Below are 22,518 nucleotides of genomic sequence, written 5' to 3'. Positions count from 1 at the left end.
CCTCTATTGATAATCAGAGGACTGTAAGAATGTTTGCATGACAGTTCACTAATATACGATATAAACTTAATGCATATGTAAAGATGTCTTTGTACTGGCAACTCTGTGTGTAGCATCACTGTACTAATTCAGTGGTTTCAGACTGCTTTACTTGTACTGCTGTCTGGTGATATGAGATACACTACATTCATTCACTTACTTTTCATTTACTAGCGGAATTCATTGAAGACATTGAGCTGATGTTTTCAAACTGCTTTGAATACAACCCTCGTAACACAAGTGAAGCAAAAGCTGGAACTAGACTTCAAGCTTTTTTCCACATTCAGGCTCAAAAGCTTGGACTTCCTATCACATCTGGCAATGTGGACCATGCCGCTCCCGCTGCAAAGAAGTCACGAATCTAACCTCTGCCTTCCAAAGGATTTTTTGAGGGAATCTTTTATGTTCATTAAAATGAAATGTTAAATCATGCAGTCATCATACCTATATAAAGCAATAACAACTGTTTAACCACCTTGAAGTGTGGCCTGCACTATATTCTCAATGTAATATTAAGCACTCAGGAGAACGTAGGAAAGATTACCTTTGCTACAGTTTTATTCAGTGTCTAATAATTTTGATAGATGTACTGGATACAGTACTGGTTTACAGAGGTTTTGTACATTTTTAATACATTCATGTGTTCAAATATCTTCCAGTAATATGTTGTTTTTTCCTGCACCAAATGACCTTGTTTCATTCTCTAGATTTTCTAGGAGCTGTGGTATTGAGGGCTTTATCAACTCAGATAAAATCTTCTACTGTAGCACAGTTGAAGAAACTGTGTGTATGTTTAAAACTTGTTGGAGCTTATCTTTTCAACACTACACATGAATGAGTACAATTGCATATCCTTTAAGTACTGTACCAGTGCTGGCTGGAGGTATTCAGTCTGAGTTTATTAAGTAGATATTTATTTAGCATTCAAAGTAATTTGTGAATTTGTTTTGTATTTATAAAATTTGTACTTGGGGATTAAAAACAAAAAAGAGAGAGTTCCATAACTTTTTTAATTTTTTCCTGTGTTTTTGTTTTATTCCTCTCTAACTTCTTGATGATCAATCAATAAATACCTTCCTCTCTCCCTGGCAGTTCTTCTAGCAATGATTAATTTACGGGACTGTATTATAAGTTTCTATGTACAACTTTCTAAGTGTACAAATAAAATGACACATTTTTCAAAGCACCTTGAGCTTCTGAAGTTTACTTCTGAGTTGTGCTGCTCTGCCGTCTTCCCTGTTATTTTACTGGGGGAAGCTGCTGGAGACAATACAGCAGGATTTGGCTTCAACCAGCATTTTCAGCAGCTGCAGCTGTGAGCTGTCTCGCTGTCTTACCTGGTCTCCAACTGATTGCAAATGTTCATGAATGTGCATGTAAGGAATGTGTGTATAAATTTTAGGCTTTTTTTTAATCAGGATCTTTATTCTAACAGTGTAGAACCTCATAGCTTTGTTTAGCTGACCAGCAGCTTCTTTAAAGCATCCTTACTGTCCTTCATAATGGTCTTTTTACCAGAGCTTAACTTTCAGTATTTATATTTGGGGGGAGGGGGTCAGTAGCTTTAAATCCCTTTTAAAAACAGGTTTGCCCCAGGGGGAGGCATACATACTCTGAGGAAGTGCGTGCAGCAGAAATTTGGGGTAGGGGTGAAGAGGGTAGGAAAAAACTGAAAGATGAGTTTTTTGCTGCAGTTACTTTCCTCCCTGTTTTTGTGCCAGGTTCTACTGCAGCATTAACACCTCTATATGCTACAGTCCTGGACAATTATTTGCTATTTCATTGTGAGTTTATTCTGCTTCTGCAGTGCTTATCTTGCCTAGAGATGGCAAGAATGGACGGTCTTTTGTGCCTAGGGAGTGGATGGCAATAGATAGGAGACAGATCAGCTTGAGGTTTAAAAATGAAAATAGTGAGGAGGGGGCTATTGTCCAGAAATGTCTGTTAATACTTCAGCATTTCTATGTGAGCTTTGCCTTATTCATAGTTGACATCTATCTTATGCCCAGATCAAGGACATATAGGTTTTTGGCCTCCCCACCACAAAGAATGTTAAAATACTCTAAAAAGTGATGGGAGTGGCAGAAGTTGTCTTTGCGGGGTGTCGGTTGTGCTCAGTATCCCTGCATCTGTCTAGTCCCAAGAGGATATGAACATCCTGACTTAGCAGGTTGCATAAACAGTTGTGCAAGTTCTTATTCACATGAATAGTACCTGTTGACCTCAGTGAGTATATTTATTGGGGGCCACAGTGAGCTGAACAAGTCCATCTGTGGCAGGTGCAATTTAAATTGTTACTGTCCTCAACCTATTCCTAGCTGCTCATTCCTGTCACACTTTCTCCAAGTTTAGTTCCTTCAATTACTTCCCCTCAGTAACACTACTATAATTTTGATAGAGCAGGTGGGAACAATTTAACCCAAATATCTGCTTGTGGCTGTGTTTATACGCTTATGCCATTAATGATGCTATCAATTTGCCATGAAATTTGCAAGTCCAGTATGCTAGGGTAAAATACAGAGAAGTGTGCACTGTGCCTTTGAGCAACTGTACTGAAAATATTTGTATATATGCTGTATGCACAACGCAGATCTGACAGTCTTTGACTTTAGTGCTGTTCACAGGGCATGCTTACCTCTCACCTTCTGGGTGCCTGTTGTGTGTTCAGGCACAGAGCATGGCCCAAGCCCTCTAGTCCTGTCAGTGGATGGGATGAGTTGGTGCTTTTGTTGCAGCTTCTCCAAACTTTGGCTGTACTGTTTTTGAGCTATTTCAAGAAGTCTTTTTATGTCTATTTCCCCCACACCCACCTTTGCAAAAGGAGGAATTGCTTCATATCTCCCTCCCCGCCTCCCCTGAGATACTTTGTGCTGCTTGTCAACAATTCCCCCAGAACAAGCCAACCTCTGACTTACTGCGAGCACATGCTTTCCTCTGGAAGTGATCCAAGATGCTGTTACTACTAGGGTGAGGAGCATGTCCTGGAGAAGTGCTGTGTCTGCAGGAGCTCTGAGCCAAAGTTTCACAAAGGTGCAGGAATGGATAGGTTAAATGGTGCAATCTCAGATCCGGGTCTTCGCTAATCAGGCTTTGCGTTGTTGCTTTACCAGGCTCTTCAAGAAAAAAGGGCAGCAGGCTTCTGTGAGTTCAAAGTGCAGTGTCTGTTTTACAAGTAGGAGAATAACAAGATCCAATAGTGAATGTCTGTTTCCCTGCAAGTACCTGCAATATATCTTGGGCTCCAGCAGTTATCCAGGGATTGTTAAACCAACTGTTTTTCCTGCTGTGCAGATTCTGCCTCTCTTTCTTGCTGCTCCTTTCATTCATGACAGAGCGAGGAATTACTGAGTAACAATCTTTTAAGGAATTTCTTTTGATTCTTTTTGTATGTAATAATTCTTTTATAACCATGGAGCCAGTTCCTTTGGAGGAACTGAACTCCAACCAAAAATACTGTCTCTTCCAGGAAACCCCAGCATTTCCTCAAAACCAGCTTGTTTTGCTCCTGGTTACCACAGAAGTCAAATCTTGGTGGCTGCTATTATTGGAAGCTTCCCTTCCTAATCCTAGTCAAGCAGGAGTAGGTCAGAAGGAGAAGGTCCATTCATGGAGTCTTGTCTTCAAATGCTAAATGTAACTCCCTTGTGTGCTGTTGCAGTCAAACTGATGCTGTTTCTGCTTAGGTGTCAGCTGGCAGCACCAATCTAGCAAAACTGTGGTGCCAGGTCCGTTCTCCTTTATTAGGAAGTGGGTGATTTTTTGGAGTAGTATATCAAGCATCAGATTCATCTGTTCACAGTTGAACTCCTGGAAACTTTTAATAATGTTGGAAAATTTGAGTTGCTTTGCTCTGACAGACAATGTGACAGACATGAGACAGCATTCTTCACGGCCAGCTTCTAGAGCAGAAGACTGTCTTGCTTTTGATGCTGACAAATACCAGTTTTCTGTTTTAAGGCAATCTGGGATCAAATGCATTCCTGTTTTCCCTGATGTAAACCCTTGTTCAGGTCTTGATCTACCTAATAGTCATAAGATAAAGCAAGTTGGGGTGAAGCTGAGATGAAACTGACTTTGCTACTAGGACTTGCTTCCTTGGTGCGGGTTCCCCTGGCCTGCCTTGGGTTCCAGATCTGCTCTTGTGAAGGATTTGGGCTGGAACCACCACACCCTGCACCCAGTGCTGAATGGTTCTTGTGTGGAGGGTGAAAAAAATCATTTCAAGTATCATAGGAGAAAGCACCTAAACTTTAATACTAATAGTTAAGTAAGATGATCATAGCATAATCTTAGCAAAGATGGGCATCAGAAACCAGCAAGATCCAGCCAGAAACCAGTCTGAACCTCTGTGTGTAAGCTATAGGGAGGTAGAGGTTGCTGGACCCTGGAGAGCCCAACTTCATGTAGTAACCAACTGCAATACGCCCAGCAACGAATGATCTATAGAACTGTGATAGTCCAAAAGTGGGGATTCTTCTATGGGCAGTGAGAAGATCTTCTGGGACACCAGAAGTCCCTAGACTCTGGCTGACATAACGTTCTACTGGACTGGTCGTTAGGAGATTACATGTTTGTTTTATGGGTTTTGGATTATTGATGTAGTCATTGAGCTAACCCTTTTCCTTTAATTTGGTGCTTCCTTGAACAGCCCTTTATTAAAACAAAAAGTCTTTGCTTTTAAGTGCTCGATGGTATATGCCCAGTGTGAATGTGTGTGTACAACAACTCTTGGAGAATCTCCAGTTACAGATAAGGAAGTTCCCATTTTGGGGGCACTCAGGTTTGAAGACGTTTGGATTAAGTCAAAAGCAAAGGTGAAATGACTTGTGCTGCAAATCGGGTAGAAATTATAAAGATGAGTAAGTCAAGCCATCATAGATGTCTCCCATCTATTCCCAAATGTGGATGCTGAAGTAGAATCAACTTTAAAACATGGCTGTGTATTTGTGCACCACAGAATCTGGAAGCGTACTTATTTTTAGATTGCATGGATGTAAAGTTTTATGTTTTTAACTGCTTTAGGCCACCTATCCTTAAAATAGGGTTATCATTCATGAACATCCTACTTTTAGGTCTTTGAAAATTAGGTCTCCAGTACCTGGAAAACTGGAAAAACTGATTTACTCAAGTTGTGCTGGGAACAAAACCCAGCTTCCTCCTGCCTTCCCCCTTTTCTCAGTAGCATCCAGTATTCTGAACTGCAGTGGCAATGTATGGCTGTGTCTGTCTTTAAACTTTTTTTTTTTTTTTTTTAAGTAATCAGACAAAGCTGACTTGCTATTTGTGAAACACTTCAGACTTAGCCGGGCACCTGCTGACTGATATTCAGAGCTGTATTCTGGCAGAGAGATACTTTCCCTGACCAATGCTTTCTGATTTGGAGTGTGTTAAAATGCTAAACAACATGAAGCACACCTGAAATGTTTTCAGTAGTGGAAGTCCACAGTCCACATATGTGTTCCAAAAAATACAGGGGCCAACTTTGCATTTGCTTCCCTATCTTAATGTATGATTTTCCTGGGTTTATAGTGCTGCTTTCATGGAAAATAGCAATCTTTATAATCTCTGAAACTAATTCTCTATTTTTTCTTGGCTGCAAATTCATCTTTAAAATTTTTTAGGTATGAAAGCAGGAAAAAAAGGTTTCCTGGGACTTCAAGCACAAGAGGATATCAGCCATTGCCTTTAGAGGGGCTCCGAGTGTGGTGGGGGCAGGAGGGGGGCGGATGTGTGCCCTGTGCAGGACAGTCCCTTGCTCTTCACCAGAAGGGGGAGAATGGGACAAGCACGAGCGCTCTGCTTTTGGCCTCGCTGTTGCTCAGAGAATATATCCAGCTGTTCAGGTCACTTGCTTTTGATGATAGAAATGTTTGATTGGGCCAAGTTTCCTACTACCATGTTACATTACAGCATACTCTCCAAAGCACTGGCTACTGCCCACAAAAGATCAGCTTTCATTTATTCTTCTCTACAGTGATTCGAGTTTCCTTTCTTAGATTTGTTTCAAAGAACCATGAAAGAAAGGGCCTTTATACTAGTAACTCAGTGACACTGCTCTAGCATCATGTTGATTGCATGGTAGTCACAGTATGTAATTTTGGTACTCTGGCACTATGTACAACCTGGTTTTAATAGTACCATGTGGAGAAACTGAAAATCATGTTTGCTGTATAATTTCCCGTGTGATTTGTAACAAAGTTATCTTGTAGAAGATAGTCACGCTCTGGTAGGGTAACATACAAACATGAGTTTTGTTGATTTGCTAGTCTTAGTTTACTGTTTTATTTATGCTTTATATAATTATTCCCTAGATTAACAGTTTTATAAGAATATATACAGTAATCTATGTGCTTTTCTGTTTTTCTCTAGGTGTCTTACAAATCAAATTAGTTTGGATAGGAAAGGACTTTAAAGAGGACAGTGGTACTGTGGCTTGGCTCCTACAAATCATGCATTTGAAATGTCAGAAATGTGATGCAGGATGCTGAAACATTTGAGTTTTGGATCAGAGTTGTGAATTTGATTCTGGGAAGCATGTGGATTTGCCTGCGGGATCAGGACTTTATAGCTGCCTTTCGTGAACGTTCCTGCGCAGATCCCGCCATCAGAGTCACATGCTGGGCTTTGCAGTCCTGGCACCACTCAAGAGGACTGCTGTCACCAGAGGACACTTTCACAGCAACCTGCAGGTCTAGTGATCCAGCAACAGTTATAAATATTCCTGTGCCCGAGTCATCCTAAAGCTCTTTTTCATAGACCAGCAAATGATCTCAACTCATGTATTTAACATGTTAAGCTTAGTTAATGTTTTATTTTTAGGTTGCTATCTGAAAAATAAAAGCATAGTGGTTTTAAAATACAAGATCAACTATTTTTAAGCTACATGCTTCATGAGGGACTTTACTTTCCTACACAGAGCTGCTGTGTAAGGCACTTGCAACACTTGGGACAGATGCATGAGTAGGTTTAGTCTGGGCATCTTTTGTTTCTGTGGCATGAAGGAAGTGAAGGAGGCACCTCAGGGTGGGCTGACAAAGACCTCTCTATTAGGTCTTTCATGTACAAGATCTTAGCATTACCTGATCCAAAACCTTTGGAATTGTTTCCCATAGATATCTCAAGCCCTACCACCACTAGGGAAGGAAGGTGACGCCTCAGTGGTGCTCTCTAGTCTCTCCAATTCAAGCGCTTTGTAGAATTGTTCTCAAAACCCCCTCAAATCTCCAGCAAACAAAGGTGATCTGCACTGTGCTGTATCTTTCCCCTTTCCTTGCATATTTGGGATGCCTACGTTATGCATGGAGCTGCTTGGTGAAAGGGGTGCTGCTGAGCAGCACAGAATCCCTTTAGTTTTGCACTGCGTAGCAAGGGCTGTATCAGAGCCCTCTTTATTTTATTTGATAGCTCAGTGTCTCAGTGGCTAGAGACAGCTGAACAGAGCATTGCAATGGACCTAGTCCTTGCATTCAACCTTCATCAAAACAGCAGAATTACCTTATGTTTAGATGCAATACTTCACACTAGGTCTTTCTGGAGCAATTTTAACAGTATTAAAACTTCAGAACCAAAAGTATCTATCCTCCTTTTTATCTAGTTTTTGATATCCAATTTAAACAGGTCATGTGAATTAATCTCCCCTTTCTTGGCACTTTCGTGATGGTTTCCTTATCTCCTGCACAGGATTTGGTCTTTTCCTGGTGATTATTTTTTGTATTGCAAAGATGTCTCCTTAAATCAGACCTACAACGTGATAGAAGTGCTCTTGATTAGAAACAGTCCATTTTCCAAGGATCTTATTCCAACTGGATGACATAACCCCAGTAGGATGGATGAACCACAGTTCAGGGCACAGAGAGGTGAAATGTCTTCCTGGCGACCATATAACAGGTTAGCAGCAGAATCAGGCCAAGGCTGCAAGACTCTGGATTAACATCTGAAATCTGTTTGCAATAGTGCTTTGGACTTGTCCAGCCACACAAAAACAAGGACTTTTGCTGCACAAGGAACCCTTGTGGTCTTTGGAGTCCACTTTTTTGGGAGTCTTCTGTAAAGAAGAGTACAATGAAGGAGAATCAGTGCCAGCCAACCCAAACATTTTGAAGGTTTGCATGTATCGATCCAGAAGGGAAAGAGATTTCTTAAAGCATTACCACCTTTTCCTGGAGGTGCACCAGTTTAAATAGTGCAATCTGCTGAGATGTCTGACTGCATCCCAACACTTGGCAGTCATTCACCTGAGAATCAAGCTGAAGCAGTTCAAGAAATTACCACTTCCAAGTATCCTATTCCTCCAGTGAGAGTTACTGCTTCTTCACTGAAAGTTTTCAGAAACCTAAAAAGATGAAACCACTGTTAGGAAAATTATAGATATGGATTTTATTTTGGTGGCATTTGTCCTTACTACTTTCTTTTGTATAAGTTCCATTATATTTATATATTCAATTTTATATAATGCTAGTGAGCAAAGAACCAATTGTTGAGCCATAATACTGAGGAGAGTAAGAAAATAGAGCACACTTCTCTTTTTATATCCAATCAGTTTTTAAAAAGAAACAGAAAAAATTCTGCTCCTATGCTTTGGTAAATCTACTGAAATCCTAGTGTAAGGGGGAGCACAATTTTACCTCCTAAACTTGGAGAGAGAAACAGTGCTTTGAGATTGGCAGCACAAGGACTATCACTGTATTTGTGTGAGATAGGAGAAAAAGCAAAAAAATTGCTGAATGCTGGTGAGGAATGTGCTTAGCAAAAGGACATTACAGCAGTAGGAGACACATGGCTTGAGCAAGGCGTATGGCAGTGGTCTGCTGAACATTCACTGTATAATAGACAACTTCCTTCCAATGGCAAACGCAAGGAATTTTTGCCATAAACTTGTAGAGGTTAGTGAAGGGTGAAATTGCTATTGAAGAAATACCTCCTGGGACCATCACATTGATTAACATCCCTGCTAACCATAGGCATCACAGTTTTATTGCTCCACTAGAAATTCCTGACAGAAACCAGCAAAACTATTAATGGCATCTCCTCTATGTTACTCATATGTGTGTCCTTGAATAGTGACAGGAAGGAGCATGAGGCTGTTGGATTCTTCTGCAACTGTGAGTGGACCCTGTGGGCTGGAAGAAATGAGATTAAATAAGGGATCCCAGGCATAACTTCCCATCCTTCACATTTCTTTGTGCAGCAGTATCTCTGATGCAGACATAAATAGAGAGAATAAAGTATTTCAAACTAAAAGCAGTGTTTTCTAGCTGAAAACAAGCTGGCAGTAACAGAAAATGTTTCAGTTTTTCCTCCTACTGTTTTTTCATGGTTGGCATGCTTTCAGTTTGAGAGATTTACACTTTTTAGGTGACTGTGCCATTAGCTGTCTTTATAGGAAAAAATGACATGTATGAAGCAAGAACACAAAATGAATGGATTATCCAGAAGAGGTTTTCCAAGTGACCAACACATATAACAAATTATACCATTGCTTTTTGGCTGCTTGAAGAAAAATTCTGGACTTTTATTTAATAAGAATGATTAAGTAATAAAATCTATACTTCGTTTAGCATTACAGTCTATTCTTCCAAAGCAGTCTGGCAACTTTTCCCCAGATCCACTTACCAAGTGTATAGGTCAGATCTATATGTTAGTTTTCTAAAGGTCACTTTAGCTCCCTTCTTGCCATTTCACTGTAATAAGCATTATTCTGTGAAGCACAGCAGCTACTCTGCCTCCCAGAAACGATCCTGCTTTTTACATTTCCTTTCTTTAGACAGGGTTTAGCATATTGCATTCAGGTCTGTTATACAGCCAGGGTTCTGCTTCACTGTATATAGAGATGTATGTGTTGCTCTGGCACATCTGTAGCTGGAAATAACAGCCAGCATCAAACTCCTCTGACCTTGTGTTTTTAGAGGACGCTCATTGAGGAGTATCTGACTTTGCTATTTGCTTGAAAGAGAGGCTTCGAGAAAATAGTAGTTCTGAATGACCTACATTTCCTTCCTTTGGAGGAAGGATTGTCTGGGGCGTAAAGCGTGGAAGGGGCTTGAAGCCTTCTCCGCCCTGCGCCAAGGCTTGCCACAGGCTTCCTGTGTGACCTTGGGCAAGTCACTGAGCAGGAAAGGTAATACCCACCAGACAGGGATACTTGATTACATAATTTTAATAGAGAGCTTTGAGACCTTGGAATAAAAATGCTACAAATAGAAGTGAAAAAATACTGTCTTTACCATGAAAATGAAAGTTTTATGAAGAGAAAAGCTGGTAAGTGTCCTGATTGAATAATTGATACACAAACAGTGTCTGATCTTGTAAATCCTTCCTCACCTGAGGTTATACTGTAAATTTATCTCAGCTATGAACAAGAGGCAGCAAGAAAAAAGAGGCTTGGAAAGAAATTGCTTCTGGGGAAAAAGTATTTTGCAGGGGAAACAGAAATCCATGAAGGCTATGAGGGTAAATAGTTACTTTCTCTACAGTGTTACAAATATGCAAAGCTTTGTGAATATAGAATATGTGCTAATTACTTAAAAGTCATTTTTTTAATCTTCTGTTTCCATTAATATGGCTGGGCAAAGTTCCCTTGTATTTTAGACTTTTGAGGGATTTTTTTGTTTCTGTTTGCCTATTTTTCTGCCATCTCTATTCCATAAGGAATTTTTATTTCCTTTTTTTATTACATTTAAATGCCATCTCTAAAATGATGTCATTAAAAAACATACCATTCTAATTAAATGTATCTTTTATTTTCCATTGACCAGCGACAGGCATGTGGGCGAGCAGCATTATGATTCATTGGCATGCATGATTTCTTAGCAAGCCATTAAGAGTCACAGAATGGGAAATGGGGAATTCCAGCCAGCCCTAAGAAGTGAGCCGCTGGCTCCAGGAGCGTGTCTCCAGCAGCAGTGCTGGGTTACACTGTCTATCCTGCTTGTTCCTACCTCCCTGATGCTTCCCTGGGCTGTTCTGGCACAGCTGTTTGTAGGGCTGTAAGATGAACTTGCTTAGGGAACTGAGCTGGGTGAAGAACTCTCTGAGAAAAACAAGTATTTTTCTTCAGCCACATTCAGAGAAGCAGCACCACTGGCAGGGAAAAGGCTGCTTAAACTAACTTACGTATCACAGCCATCAAACCGAAATTACAGCTTGAGTAAAACTACCCTGTGATACATAAAGAGAACCTTTGCCATGACTCACCCCGGGCTCTTGTCCCTCCTCTTACAGCTGCCCTCTCCCTTGCTGCCGCAGCGCAGTGGGTCGGTCGGCGGGCAGCGGGGGCAGGTGTGGAGGTGCGGATGCTCGGGAGGTGCCGGGGGCAGCAGCGGGGGCCAGCCGCGCTGCCGCGGGCCCCGGGAGGCATCATTGCGGTGATGCTTCAGTGAAGCAGCGGCATGGGGCGAGTGGGAGCCGGCGTGCTGGCGATGGAGCCGACGCGCCAAGGATGGAGCCTGCTCTGTGGCACGGCCAAGGAATGTCCTGGCAGGGCCTGGCGCCCGCGGGGTGACGCAAGGGGACGGCTCGCTTCATCGCTCTGCACGGGAGCGGCATAGGCCAGGAGGTAGGACCCGAGTCCTCCGAGAGCTGCAGCCAGCCCTGGTGCGCCCCACATCCCACCCCAACACAGGCCTGCAAGAACCTGACTGGTGACTTGGAGCCGAAAAGGGCTTTTGGGGTTGGGACCACACCGATTCCTTCGGCAGCCCCTGTCCCTGCCCTCCGCCCAGTGCCAAGCCCAAGTGTGTGTGGAGCCATGCAGTGACCCAGGTCTGGGAGCTGATTCGGGGGGGGGGGGGGAACCCAACGCCTTCCTCCACCCCAGACTGGAGTGATTTTCTGCATTTTTGTTTGTTCTTCCAGCTGGATCAGTTCCTGAGCTCAGTTCACATGAACACATGTGCTGGCACAGCGCAGGGGTAGGAACAAGTGGCAGAGGGAGGTGGAAGAGGCAGCTTAGACCAGCCTAAGTGCCCTGCCAAGGAATGTGGACCCCGAGCTTCCCTTAGAGGAAAATTCATTCTCCTCCCAAGTTGCATGGTCTGACAGGACGGCTCGCTGGGGACCTGCGCTCCACATTAGCCCACAGACTCTGCCCCTTGCTGCAGGCTTGTAAGGACTAGTGCAGGCAGGAAACTCTGGAAATCTTGCTGACTTGCAGGAAGATATCTTCCTGCACCCTAGAATCTGCCAATTATAGTCAAATAAATTTACAGTATAATATAACTTTTTAAAATAAATGTATCTGCAATGTAAGAAAAGATATAAAAAACTCAGTGTTTGCCTTTTGCTGGGGTTTTCTATAATACTCTTTCATATAACATGAATTTAGACTTTATTCTGCATTCTTTGTACTCCCACTGAAAATACAGAATTGTTGGAGGGAAACTGGACGTTTTCCAGAGGTACTCTGCAGAGCAAAGGAAAAATAAGAAGGGCTGTGAGCAACATAACTAGTGAAATGTAGTTTCCTATGGATTTCTCTCTTGACCGATTGTCTTTGTAACTGAATGGTATTAAGACTTCCTGTTATTTCCACATACATTTATACATGTTCCTCTGCTCTCCCTTTATAGCCCTTTTCCTGAAGGTAATTTGGCTACTCCATAAGGGGCCTGCTGTCTCATAGCAGAAATCAACATGATCAGAAGTTACTTGTGGACATAACACCCCACTTTCTTGTATCTCAAATGAATTATTTTATGAAACTTAATTACTTAATTAAGGATCTTAATTACTTTTGAGACCTCTATCCTTCTGCCAGATATGACTGAAATAAGCTAACAAGTTAAACAGTTACTGGGACAAGGACTTGCCCAAGTGAGACAAGGGATGCCCAAAGAAGTCAGGTATAGGCCTTGCTTTCACAGGAATTTAGGCTAAAATGGTAATGCTGAGTTTAGTCTAGTTGATAGAGAAGCAAAACGGATGTGCAGAACGAAAAAGCAAAGGGCTGTGATTTAAGAGAGCTTGTGTGCATGAGGCAATTGACTTAATTACCATCACTTTATGCTAACGAGCATCCAGGAGTTGAATCCAAATGAACAGTGCCTTTTGCTCTCCAGTGAGTCATTGCTTCCATCCACAGAGGGTGAGGGGAGACTTGGAGGGGGTTCCTTCGAGGCATGTGCTCAGCATAGGATATCATTCACAAAGGTTTTTCGTGTGGCTGCTGGGCGCTCTGAATCACAGGGCTATTTCGGGGGTGCCTGGTGGGATGCAGGGCTTGTGGCACTGGGGTAGTGAAACTCGATGCTTCCTGAGTGCAGTGAGATGCCAGGGTGGGGAACCAGATGAGCAGCAGCTTTGTCTGTGTGCTCCAGCAATCACTTTTGCCTCATCATTATTGCTCTAAGCTGGATATTGGCCATTTCTGTGGCCTTCAAGGTCACCACAAGGGTCTATTCCAAGTTCCTTCCCTGGTAGCTGCAGTCATGGGGAGTCCACCCCTCAGTTTCCTTGAAAATGAAAAGCCCTATTCTGTTTGCCTCTGACCTTCTGGTTTTCATCCCTTAGAAATGGTCTCAACTTCTGGTAAACTCTCATGTATTTCTCAGAGATGTCTAGAAAGTAAAAAAAAATCCTTTAATCCTTGTTTCTTCTGTTCTCTGATGGCTGCCAGATACTGGACAGTGATTTGTACCAGCATCCCTGAGTGTCTGGATGCCTCAGGTGTATACCTTGAGAAGTGAATAGAATAACAAGCACTTATGACTCATTATTGAGTTTCCATGGTAGTAAAGGGGGGGTGAGTCATGCACAATTTCGAGTTGTCATCCAGCCTTGCAACTCTGGAGATGCTACCTCCTTTTCCACCTTTTGCTTTATGTGCCTTGGAACTACAGTGTAGAGGACCTCCATAGGTGACAGAGTACACTGCAAGAGCATGAGATCAGGGCACTGATCCTGTGAGTGCCAGATGCCTGCTGAAGCCAGGACAGTGGTTGCACTGGCATTGGAGGATGTACTGCACATATGCATGGCTAAGCCTATTTACAGAGGTTAAGGAAACCCCAATTTGATGAATTCAGTTTCCATTCTGAACACAGAGCAGGATGTAACTCAAAAAGTAGATCTGGAAACATGGTGGCTTACATTAATGGAGAAAGGGGAAAAAATCTTATGTACCTCACCCTATGCAGTATGAATGTATACATATATACACAGACATGCTGACAAATGCTAGTTTGCTAGTCTCCAGCAAGGTATTCTAGTAACTTAGGTGTTCTGGGGAGTGATGGCTGGCGGGCCAGAGCGCAGGCTGTATTTCACATACATTCCTGGTAGAGATTCTGCATGTTTAGGAGCTCTTGGCTTTCAGACACATTTTTGTTCAGGGAGCTGAGCGCCACACACAACTGGGAATCCTCTTTTCCTCTTGCTGTGCTAGAGAAAAAACGGTCCATATTTGGTGTCCTGTGCCAAAACCCTTGTCCAACTGGACAATATGGACAAATGAATGAAGCACTCTCAGGAGGGTTATTCTTTCTTCTTAGTTTTAAGTCATCTCCATATCTTTTAAGACTGCTCCTTACGTCGCGACCTGCCCAGCCATCATATCAGCAGTTCTTTCAAAAACATCTCCGTGGTGTCAGAGAACGACACTGGCTCTGTGCCAGGCCTTCCGATACCTTTGCTTGCAGGGACTGAAGACAGCCAAGGGAGCAGCACAACCCTGGTTCAAAGAGGGATAAAGAGACATGGCAAAGGGTAACGGTAAGGACAAAATACCCCTGTGCTGACCTGTGAAGTGTGCGCAGACACACAGACAGAGCATGACTGGGGCGCAGCTCTAAACGGGGAGAGGATGCCAAAATTCTGACCTCAGAGCAGTAGAAAGAACCGTGGTCACCAGAGTGGCTGCTTGGCACAGCCCGCAGCGCATGGCAGAGGGGAGCTGCACTAGCTTGGTGGCCCCCAAAGGAGCCATACAAAACAATTTTGAAGCGACATTTCTACTGACTACTGAAGCCACGATGCTGCTTTGCCAGCTACGTTATACGGAGGGATGCCATAGAGCTGCTGCAGACCTTTCCCCACCCGTGTAGCTTACAACAGTGGGCGACCCACCCGGGCAGGCCTGGGGTGGACGGGGCGGGAGACCCCAGGGAACTCCGGCGGGCGCTGCGGGGCGCGGAGGGGCCGGGTGGCAAGGGCTGCTGCCCGGCCCGGCCCGGCCCGGCCCGGCCCGGCGCCTTCGCCCAGCGCCGCCAGCGCCGCCCCGGTGCCGCCCCAGCGGCGGCAGCGGAACCCCGGCTCGCTAACGGCCGGCGCCGTCGGAGGCGAGACCGCCGCCGAGCCCCGGGGCCGGGCCGGGCCCCGCCGCAGGGCGGCGCCGTGGCGGCCGCAGCGGAGCGGTGGGGCCGGAGGGGCCTCGCAAGGCCGCGGCGGGGGCGGCCCCGAGGGCAGCTGCCGCCTGCAAGGCCCGGGCGGCGGCGGCGCCTTACAGAGCAGCGCGGGCGGGCGGCGGCCCGGGTGCTGGTGCTGGTGCTGCCGCCGCCGCCGCCGGGCTGTGGGAGGGCGGCCGGCTCCCGCAGGCCCTGCCCCGCGGAGGGCGGGCCCGGCGCGGCGCGGCGCGGCGCGGCGCGGCGCGGCCCGGCCCGGCCCGGCCCTGCCGCCGCGCCGGGCGGGGCGGGCGGGCCGGGCCGGCGGCACGTGGTGGCGGCAGCGCCCATGTGACCGGCCCTCCCCAGCCGCCGCGGCTCATCCCCCGCCCGGCCGAGTCCCCGCCCGCCTCGCCCCCAGCGCAGCGCAGCGCTCTCCTGCCTGCAGCCGCCCCGTACTGCCGGCAGCCGCCGCCGCCCAGGGACCCGGCACCATGGTAAGGGCGGCGCGGCGCGGGGGGCGGCCCGGCCCGGCCCGTGCTCGGGGGGGCAGCGCGGCGCGGCGGGGGCCGAGCAGGCCCGGCGCGGGTGGCGCGGCGCGCTCAGGCCCCGAGGCCTCTGGCGGCCATTTTAGTCTAATTTTAGCCGGGTCCGGGGGGAAGGGGCGGCGGGGAGCGGCCCCGGGGCGGGAGCGGCCGCGGGCTGCGGGCCGGGCGGGCGGGAGGCGCAGCGCTCCCTGCGGCAGCCGGCGCGGCGCGGCGCGGCGGGCGGGGGTCCGCCCGGCCCGGCCCTGCCCAGCGCCCCGCGGCGGGGAGGCGGCGGCGGCCCCGCGCCCCGAGGGAGGCGCCGCGGGCCCGGGGCGGGAGGCGGCGGCGGCGGCAGCGGCGCCGCGTTGTCTCCCGCCGCGGGCGGCCGGGACGAACCGCGGGGGGCGGCGGGTCGGTGCGCGGGTCTGCGGCGGCCCGTGGAGGGTGTCCCTGCGGGGCGGGGGTATGAACGGGGTGCCGAAACCCCCCTTCTTACCGCAAAATGCAGCCGTTGTGAACAAAGCCCGCAAAAGGGGCAAACTGTCTCCCGCGGGGACAAAGCAGCCGCTTCCCAGCGCTGCGCGCACCTGCCTCTTCCCCAGCACCGTGCGCTCTGGCCGCTGCTGGCTTCTAGTCTGTAACTGTTGGACTGAGAACAAGGACGCTGCAGATCTAGTTTGCAAGTAATGTGTTCAGCTAAATTTTTCTTTTGCTGCGAGTTCCCCGTTTGCCCGGTCAGTATTTTTGTCTCCTTGCTGTTGTCGGGTTGGGTTTCTGAATGGCTTGCTAGCTTTATGCGGGGCTGAATGAATTGTACTTCGTATTTTCTTGTGAAGAAAGAGCAGTCAAATAACGATAGAGCAGCAGCATGAAGTAAAATTGAAGAGTTTTTGAAGCATAGTGTTGAAGCTGACACAATGCAGAAAACATTTCTGCTGCTAGCGGAGTCTTACATCACTCAACAAAATGAGAGTCATGACAGTGCTGGATACGAACCGCTGCTGTAGCGTTTGTTCCATCCAAAAAAAAAAAAAAAAAAAAAAGGCCCAACTCAGACCGGCCCACTCGCTCTCCTGGGATCAATTCCCTCCCTCCTGTCCCCTCTCCCCAAATAAGTCAAATTCATGATAAGGTAATGGAAAACTGCTTGAGTAGTACAATTGTATGCCTAGTTGTATAAAACTGCTATCCAAAATCAAAGTCAAAGATGCTGAGATCTGAAATAAAGTAGGGATAAACTTTGTGCTTCTTGTATCTTGGCAACAACCCGACACAGGTTACCAAATTCATTGTGTGTTCAGGTTGAGTACAGTATTTTTATTCTTACTGGGGCAGATGGACTTCCTTATCTAGCACTGTGGGCTGCCTTCTTGTCTAGTGAGTGTTAATTTTTGCGGTTTAAATTATTTCTTTGATCTCATTTTACAGGCTTCTGGAGTAACAGTGAATGATGAAGTCATAAAGGTTTTTAATGACATGAAAGTAAGGAAATCTTCAACCCCAGAAGAAATTAAAAAAAGAAAGAAAGCAGTTCTCTTCTGCTTAAGTGATGACAAAAAACAAATAATTGTAGAGGAGGCAAAGCAGATACTGGTTGGTGACATTGGAGATACAGTGGAGGACCCATATACAGCCTTTGTGAAGTTATTACCTTTGAATGATTGCCGATATGCTTTGTATGATGCCACGTATGAGACAAAGGAGTCTAAGAAAGAAGACCTGGTATTTATATTCTGGTGTGTAAAAGCAAAGTTTGCTGTTAAAGCTGAATATTTTTGACTCTTCCCTTAACACTGGATGATTGAATAACTTTTTTTTTTCTTCCCTCCCACTTTAAAGGGCTCCTGAAAGTGCACCTTTAAAAAGCAAGATGATCTACGCAAGCTCTAAAGATGCCATTAAAAAGAAATTTACAGGTATGGGCCTAAAAAAGTTTTACTCATTAGATAGCATGCCTTCTAAATGTTGAGGTTCTCACAAATGTGTTTTTGTCTGTCTGTCTTTCAGGTATTAAACACGAGTGGCAAGTAAATGGGTTGGATGATATTAAGGACCGTTCAACACTTGGAGAAAAATTGGGAGGCAACGTGGTAGTTTCACTTGAAGGAAAACCCTTATAAAAAGACAGACAAGTGCCATCTGGATCTAAGGAGCTTCCATTTCTGCAGCTCGTTCAATTGGAATAGTATTAGTCTCCCTTTCCCCTTCCCTCCTTGAAAAAATAAGTCCTTTCCCTACGCCCCTGAAGGAGATGTCATTGTTAAGCAGTCTACCAGTGATTGCCATTAGACTGTTTAATCCTGGTAGTTTTATGTAGGATCCGAGGAATGCTTTCACGTCATACTCTTAGCCAAAACTGACGTAGCATGCATTCCTTGCAACATGTACAATGAATGTGATAGTTAATGTGAATAGTCTAGCAGACAGCAAAAGGTAAGCTAATTGAATGCCTTGAAAGTATTGTCCACTGGTCGGATGGTAGACTCTATACAGTATTACTTACAGTTGCACTTGATTGCAGTTCCATGAGGCTCTTGTGCATTCATACACCTCACCTGCCTTGACAAGCCTATTTTTGTGACATGGCAGCACACAACACTATGCATTTAAAGCACTTTTTTGTAATATGTTTGACTTCCCTCCCCGCCCCCCCAAAGGAATGCCAATTAAGTTGCTGTAACTGTGTCATCAGATTATTGTAGTACCTCAGTTTCATTCCTGTTACATGCATATCTTTATAAATGAAGTAGCTGTTACGATGCCTTTTGTTTTCCATTGAATGTACACTACTGAACAGGAGTAGAAGTTATCTGTTTACCATGTGAGTCTTGAAACACTAAAGTTCTGTAAAACATCAGTCATGATGGCAATTTCTGTATTCAAAAGAGCCTTAAATGGAACGTTGTTTTTGAGATCAAAAACTGGCCACGTTGCAATAAAACTTGTGGCTTATTACAGAACGTTGCCTTGTTTTCATTGGAAAATATAGTTTTTAAGTATGTTTAATTTAAGCATATTTCAAATAACTTAACTTCTGTGGAAAGTATTGTAAAGATAAACGATCATTAATCTCAAATAATGCAAGTTTTTCATTCCTAGTCATGATTTAGGTACTGCTTTACAATACTTTATGTGACTCTATTCTGATCGTTGGATAAAGGACCTATTCCTAGTTTACCATTTGACTAAAGAAGCTACCACTACTAGAGACCATTAGTTCAATGAACCATGAAACACTTGTGTCAGAAACTTAAAAATACGAAGTAACTAACCATGCAGTGTGTTTCGTACCTGAATGTTCTTAAAGTTCTACATGCCAGAGTAAAACCCTTAATGCAATCTTACAGCTGTCTGTCTTTTGATAAGTTGATGTGGAATGACGGTCATATGATATGCAGAATATGAATCAGTAAATACTCTTTGTTTCTTAAATGTTACAGTTAACACTGACTTGGTACAAGAAATGTCCTAAATGAATTGTTCTTCTTGTTAACTTTTATGCAAATAGAACTGGAAAGTGTTTGCCACTACTGAGGCTTGCATTGGGGACATGTTTTGGCTGAGAGCCAAATAATGCTCTCCTTATAGAGAATTTGATCTGCTCTGTGTGAGCAATCCTCCGTTAGCCAGAGCTATTTATGGCAAACACATGCTTTTGTATCTTGTCATCGTTATCCACAAATGGCAAAACTGGACATGATTCTACTGGTATGCATAAAGGAACTCTGCGCGGCAGCCAGTCGCAGCTGAAATGCGCCTGCTGCCAAAAGGAATGCTTTTTATTGTTACCTTATTTTAAAAAGCTGGTAGAGTTGAACTGTGGAGCTTTTAAATATTGGCCCTTTATTTTCAGTCCATAACCCTTTTTCAACAATGAAGCAGAAAACCATCAAAACCTTTTTTTTCTTTATTAGTTTAAATAACCTAGTAATGCTGTGTTTAGGCTCTCTTGTCCTGTAGAACTTTAAGACTTTATTTCAGGCTTCTAGCTATCCCTATGACTTACACACCTTATTATGTTAGCTGTTCTCTGTAGACTAAACTTTACTAGAATTTAACTAAAAAGGCATGATGACCACTGACTTACTAAATGTATTAATGAGTCTTGGTTTTGTTCTACAAAACTCTCCTTTCAGGTATCTTTCATTAAGGTTGAGAAGTAACTGATGGTATGCATGTTGTCTATAAAAATAATAATTCTTTTTATTCCTCAAATAGTCTCTTTTATTTCTGACTATTCATGTTGTGTGCAAAGCCCAGTTTAATGTAAAGATCTCCTTTGTGCTTACTGCATTGAACTCAAGTCAAACATTATAATGGAATAATCTTTTAACTGATTTTCACAAGATATACATGGTTTCTTTAGAAAAAGCCAAAACTGAAAATGTTAAATTTTAATAAACTGTTTAAATCTCATTTTAGACAGTCAACTTTTTTAAGCAGTACTGTGTTTAATGTTTGTCTCTGCTGCAAACAGTCTGGAAAAATGTCTGTGGCTTCTAAGTTGAATATTAGAAGGTTACTTTTTTTTTTTTTTTTTTCTTAAGCTAGCTTAGAGGTATATTCACTCAGTCCAAGTAGATATAAAATCAAAGCACAAATTGTATTTATGTAAGAGTCTGAGCGCCTACTAAAACAAATTTTGGATCAAAAAGGATCAGCCTGCCTTTAGTTTGTTCTTGAAATGACTGACTGATGTGAGGTCCAATTCACATGGCTTGCTTTATTCAAAAAAAAAAAAAAAAAAGTGCTACAGAACTGTTACTGTTTGAATTATAAAACAAATGAGAGACAGCTGGCATCTGTTCCAAAATGGTTTGTCAGCTGTTGTTTTCCGTCATTATGCAAAATGGTGAGGGCCTCATTGTGATCTAGAAGTGGAGGAGAATCCTCTCAAGTTGAATATCTTCTGTGTATCTCCATGTAGATGTGACATTTGGGTATTTTGGCTTCAGTTACTTTATTGATAAAGAAATGTTAAATAAAATTTTTCATGAGAGTAGCTTGTGCAGAAATGGCATTTTTCTTCTAAAAATATTGCAAAGCCAGCAGTTACCTTGATTCAGTAAATGCTGAAAGAGCTATAGACATATGGGTGTGATTTCTCTGAAAAGGGAAAGTAGCCCAAGATTAGGGGGAGTTAGGGAGGTTTATGCTTGTGGCAATTTTGGAAATGCAAAGCTTAATATTATAAGGATATCAGTGTAAGAATCATTCCCAGTCAGATCAGTAAACAGATTTTGAGTATGTTGGGTTAAAACCTAATGATTTAGTTTCTTTAAATGTAAGAGTCTTTTTCTGCTGTAAAACTCACTCAGAACAAGTAATGGCATATACTATAGGAATTGAATTGCCACAGTTTGTTAATAAGCTATACTGTCTTATACCAGTTCCAGCAGAAACCAAATTTTCATGTCTACTTTTTTTTATATAATTCTAAAAGTTCCCTTTAGTTTGTGGTGGAGAGTTAATGACTGTAGAGTGAACACATGGCACTAATGATGGATGAATCATCAATGTAGCACCTGTCTTTAAGTACTGAATTTCTTTTAAAATATTTCTGATTTTGAAAACCTAGTATAAATAAAATTAATTTAAATGTCTTCAGATGTTGAGTTTGTCTGTGTGCTAGGCAGCACTTACACTACTCAGTTTGCTGTTGTCTTTGGAGTGGGAGCAGCCCAAACAGTGTAAAAGGACAGATTGTGGAGTAAACGCACGGAGCGTGTGCATTTCTGCAGTGGATTTCATTTACAGTCCATTCAGTTCAATACCCAGCTGTGGCAAAAGCCAGCATCAGCTCCTTCTGAGATAGGCATAAAGAAGACTTTAGTGGGGAGATGCTGGGTAACATTTTTCCTGTTTTGGGTCTCAGCTCATGTCTTCAGAAAATTAGATGGTTATTAAGAAGGTAGCAAAAAGTATGCCTACACTGAAAACTTACCTTTCATGTTCTGATAAAAGTGAGTAGATGAAACGTGAAAAAGGTTACTCCGTGAAGGGTACAAAGAATGATCAAAAGATCATCCTTTTGGTGGAAGCAGTACCTCTTCTGTTTATGTAAAATTTCTCAGATCTACGAATAGGTTAAATGGAAGAGAGTTAATATTGAAAACAAAGGTATCCAAAACTAGTCAAGAAACAGCTTCACTGGATTCTCCAGATGCTTTTACTAGAAAAATTGGTAATCCACAGTATTTACCTAACACAAGCTTTCCATTTGGTTGTGTAAGGGATGTATATAACAATATGCACTAAAAATGAGTGAAAGATCTCTTTATGAAATTAAGTTTTTTTTCCAAATTATTGCTTAGTTATTGCTTATTTCAAAAATCTTCCATTTTTACTATATTTATATCAAGTGCTTGATACCCCATTGAGTTTGGGCCTTTCCATGCCCTCCCCTGGCTGTGAAACCTAAAATAGGCCCCCTGTTTAATACAGTAAAATCACTCATACTGCTTATCCAAGTCATCCACTAAATAACATCTGAAGAAAAAGTAGAAAAAGCCTTTGAAAGTTAGAAAATTCAAAAGGATAACATTATTTACAGAGTTTATTTGGTGTTAAGATGTGATTGTGTTTTTGTATTGCACGGTTTACATTAAAAATGTGTGTACTACATGGCGGCACTAACA

At 43.6% G+C, this 22,518-nt stretch overlaps 2 protein-coding genes across 5 annotated transcripts in view; both read left to right on the top strand.

The window, feature by feature from the left end:
* BAZ1A (bromodomain adjacent to zinc finger domain 1A) overlaps positions 1–1,225 on the top strand; it is a 67,051-nt gene extending 65,826 nt beyond the window's left edge. For all 3 annotated transcript variants that reach the window (XM_067296724.1, XM_067296723.1, XM_013940497.2), the window contains one exon: positions 214–1,225. In XM_067296724.1, coding sequence (XP_067152825.1) covers positions 214–404 — 191 coding nt within the window. In that variant the 3' untranslated portion in view covers positions 405–1,225. The remainder of the gene's footprint in view (positions 1–213) is intronic.
* A 14,474-nt stretch (positions 1,226–15,699) lies between these two features.
* Positions 15,700–21,483, top strand: CFL2 (cofilin 2). 2 transcript variants are annotated; one of them, XM_067296721.1, is made up of 4 exons: positions 15,700–15,850; positions 17,309–17,616; positions 17,720–17,796; positions 17,888–21,483. In XM_067296721.1, the coding sequence occupies exons 1-4, from the start codon at positions 15,848–15,850 to the stop codon at positions 17,998–18,000; spliced, it is 501 nt and encodes a 166-aa protein (XP_067152822.1). In that variant the 5' UTR covers positions 15,700–15,847; the 3' UTR covers positions 18,001–21,483. The 2 variants fall into 2 exon arrangements, with proteins under 2 accessions (XP_067152822.1, XP_013795949.1); XM_013940495.2 differs by lacking the exon at positions 15,700–15,850 and adding an exon at positions 16,354–16,614.
* The last annotated feature ends 1,035 nt before the right edge of the window (positions 21,484–22,518 follow it).

Source organism: Apteryx mantelli, chromosome 4, assembly GCF_036417845.1.
Source record: "Apteryx mantelli isolate bAptMan1 chromosome 4, bAptMan1.hap1, whole genome shotgun sequence".
In the NCBI taxonomy this organism is placed as follows: Eukaryota; Metazoa; Chordata; class Aves; order Apterygiformes; family Apterygidae; genus Apteryx; species Apteryx mantelli.
The sequence above is the reverse complement of the archived record's forward strand: the minus strand, read 5'-3'. Positions and strand labels throughout refer to the sequence as shown.